Here is a 3,374-nt window from a genome sequence, read left to right on the forward strand (position 1 = left end):
TCCCTGGGGGGCGGGGAGGCCCGCGAGTGTTTGGCCCCGGGCCAGGGCCCAGGGGACACACCCCTCCCTCCCTCCCTCCCTCCCCGGCCCGGGTCCGAGGCCGAGGCCGGCCGCGCGGCTGCGCCACATCGAGCCTTGACCCTCTCCCTCTGGGCCCCTCTGGGCCCCTCTGGGCCCCCTCCGTGGGCATCACTGTCCCGGTCGCTCTCGTGCGGACCCCGGCTCGGGCGAACCCGGGGGAGGGGCCGCAGCGCGGGAGTCCCCACCTGTGTTCCGCTGCTGCGTCCCTGCCGCGAGCGGGGCTCTGGGCCAGAGCCCCTTCCCCCGGAAGCTCAGGTGAACCCTGAGCCCGCTGCCCACCCCCCACGGCGCCAGCTGGGCACCTGAGCTGGTGGGTGGTGTGGGGGTCATGAGGTCACAGGTCACCGCCGGGTCTTCTCTTTTGGGCTCCTGAGAAGTTTGGTCTTGGGGCTGGCGTTGCCAACTCTCTCCTGGTGCCCTTAAACCTGTGGTCTTGCCGCCGTCCGTCCCCTCCCTGGAGCCGGGCTCAGGCCCTTCCCGTAGCCGCCGGCGCCCTCCCCTCCGCTCCCCTCCCCTCCCTCCCGTCCGCTCCCCAGGGCCTCGGACCGGAGATGTTTTGCCCACATGGGCATTCGCCTCCATCTAGTGCTGTTTCTTGGGGCCCGTCGGGCACCGGAGTCCGTCCTGTGGGGGTCTGGGGGCCAAGGCGCCAGGCCTCCATTCTCCCTGTCCTCTGTGCTCGCGTCTGGGGGAGCCTGCCGTCCTCATCGCCCTGCAAGCACACGCGGGGGTAGGGGGTGGGGGGCCAGCAGCCCCCCTCCTGCTTCCTGTGCCTGTCCGTCCTGCCTTCCCCGTCCTGCTCGCCCAGATGCTGACAGTAAGACGAGGTGGTTCTCAGCACAGGCGATACAGTGGGTGGTGGTGGTGAGGCGCGCGGGACCCCAGGAGAGGCAGCGTCCATGAACCACCCCATTTTGCAGACAGGAAACGAGGCTTGGCAGGAAGGACTAGGTGAGGGGTCAGGCCGCTGCCAGCCCGTCCATCTTCCAGCAACCACTTCCCCTTCTCCCCGCGGCCCACCGAGTGCAGCCCGTCTCCCCCGGAGGCCCGGCGGTGTTTTCCCTGTGGGTCACCCCGCTGCTGGGTGGTACCTCGGCTGGAGCCTGAGCCAAGGAAATAGGCGGCGGGCCCCAAGGTGGCGGGCCCCCCGCGGTTTCGGTGAGCTGGAAAAAGCACAGAAGTAGAACAAGATAGCACTCGTCACCTCCCGGTGGCCAGAGATCTGTTGTCAGTGGTCACACCCAGGGCGGGGACGCTGCTGACTGTGACGGCTCTGTCCACCCTCTGCTTGTGCGAGGAGAAAGTGTGCGGGGCCGCGGGCCGCCACCTGTCTGTGCGGGGACGCCTCCCACCTCCGTCACAGCGGCGCGCAGGGGCCGCTCTCTGGGGGGTGGGCCTGGGGGTGACGTTCTACAGAACCCTTCCAGCCTCTCCCTGTTTTCCAGTTAAAGCGTGAGCGCGCATTATGCACACACGAGAGACGGGGATGATGTGCGTGCTGAGCTCACCTTCGGGGTTCCTCGTAGCCTCTAGGGTCCTGCTCCCTGGCCTCTGGTGGGTGGGGGAGGGGCGCCCAGTCCAGTCCAGGGACGAAGCAAGCACTGTGGCCCTGACCCTTCCAGGAATAATCCCAGGGCTCCACCCCTGTCCCTTTCCTCTGAGGTCCCTGCACCCCCAGAATGCAGAGCCGGGGGCGGGCTGCACAGGACAGTGAGTAGGGCCAGACCTCAGCCACGGGGCCTGTTCCCTGTGGCCCACGTCCGCAGGTCCGGTCTCCGTCTGCCCCACCCCGAAATGCCCCCTTCCGTCTCCTGGGCTCTGCCTCGTCCTCCCTCCGGGCTTGTGCTGTCCCGGGCCGTGGGCCACAAGCGTGGGCCACCGTGGCTGGGGGCAGTGTGGCGGATGTCCGCTGTCGCTCCAGAACACAAGCACGTTCTTCTGAGGACCAGGGCCGCCTCTGCACCCCCAGTGGATTGGGCAGGTCTGGGCCTGGCTCATTCCTAGGGCCAGTGTCCCCAAGGGGTACCCTGGGCCGAGGCATCTGGGGCTGGCCTTGTAAGCCTGCTCTTTTGATGGAGAACAAAGCCCTGTAGTGTGGTGCCATTGAGAGGTGTTTCCAAAGCAGGGACAGGTGCCAGCAGCCCCTGGCTAGACCCAGATCTGCTCCTGGTGGGCAGGGGCTGCCCAGAGCCTGCCCCACTATGGTGCTGGTAAGGTCAGGGTGGGTCTGGGGTCTGACCGGCGGCTAGCGTGGGCGGCGGGGCCCGTTTAGGGCTGGCTCACTTGGGCCTTGAGCTGTCCCAGCCAGGCCGCCTGCCTGTAGGGTGTGTGTGCCGGGCCCTTGCTGGGCACCCCCTTCCTGTGTGGTGTGCTTTTCCAGCCCCCCACCCCCAGCCTTCCCCGAGGTGAGCACTGGCCCTCGGGGAACAATGGTTAGAGCCAGGGCCTTCATTCGGGTCTGCACCCCAATTCCAAGATGTGTGTGGCTCCCATCACGACCCCTGGGTGAGGCCTGTGCTTCTCCCTCCTGCCCACTTGGCTGCCTCTTTCTCTGAGTTCCAGAGCCACCCAGGTATGTCTGCAAGGTCATGCCCTCCGGCCCTTCCGGGCCTCGGGCCCCAAGGTGCTGCCTGGGAAAAGCACTTAACAGGGCTCGAGGCACCACTCACCTCCGGGGGAATCTGTGAATCGCTCCCCAGGCCTGGCTTGGATGAGGTCATTAGCAAAACATGCTGTGGGGCTGGCCGCAGCTCACCCTGTCACCTGCAGCTGCTTGATCGCTGGGAGCTGGGCCTCCTCCTCCTCCTCGGCCTCTGGCCTTTGTCTTTAAAGTTCAGGTTTTGGAAGCGGGCGGCCTGGGGCTAGGATCTCTGTAAGGGGCGGCTGGGTGGACACACAGGCGTCTGAAGTGTTTGGGACGCGAACTTTGGAGCAGGGCTCTCTGGTGGCCCGTGGTCGGCATCCTTGGAGCGGGGAGCAGCACCCAGGACAAGCACAGCGGGCACCCATCAAGGCCTGGGCGCACCTCTGAGCAGGGGAAGGGAGGGGGAGGGAGTGGGGCTCTTTGGGCCCTGCCCCACCCCCAGCCGCTGCCGGCTGGGCCCGTGTCCAGGCGGGAGGCAGTCCTGTGGGAGCTCCGCAGTCTCCCCCAGGTCACGTCCAGCCCAAGGCCGTGAGTCTGGGTGGGTAACGGCCCCCTCTGCGCCTGGTCTGGCCTGCACCTTGGGATGCTACTTAGTAGCTTCCATATTCGGCGCTGGGAGGCTGGTGGTGAGTGGGCCCAGCCCGGGGCC

At 67.3% G+C, this 3,374-nt stretch overlaps 1 protein-coding gene across 1 annotated transcript; it reads right to left on the reverse strand.

The window, feature by feature from the left end:
* Positions 1–885: 885 nt before the first annotated feature.
* Positions 886–3,347, reverse strand: LOC111745562. Its single transcript, XM_023536496.1, has 2 exons — positions 1,590–3,347; positions 886–1,244 (listed from the first exon to the last, which is right to left on the reverse strand). The coding sequence occupies exons 1-2, from the start codon at positions 2,183–2,185 to the stop codon at positions 1,151–1,153; spliced, it is 690 nt and encodes a 229-aa protein (XP_023392264.1). The 5' UTR covers positions 2,186–3,347; the 3' UTR covers positions 886–1,150.
* Between the last annotated feature and the right edge of the window lie 27 nt (positions 3,348–3,374).

The sequence above is a fragment of the Pteropus vampyrus genome, unplaced genomic scaffold, assembly GCF_000151845.1.
Source record: "Pteropus vampyrus isolate Shadow unplaced genomic scaffold, Pvam_2.0 Scaffold157, whole genome shotgun sequence".
NCBI lineage: Eukaryota > Metazoa > Chordata > Mammalia > Chiroptera > Pteropodidae > Pteropus > Pteropus vampyrus.

Coding starts and splice junctions, on each gene's coding strand:
- LOC111745562 (XM_023536496.1), bottom strand. CDS start 2,185: ATGGCACCACACTACAGGGCTTTGTTCTCCATCAAAAGAGCAGGCTTA. Junction 1,245..1,589: donor GGCTACGAGGAACCCCGAAG/GTGAGCTCAGCA, acceptor TGCTTTTTCCAG/CTCACCGAAACCGCGGGGGG.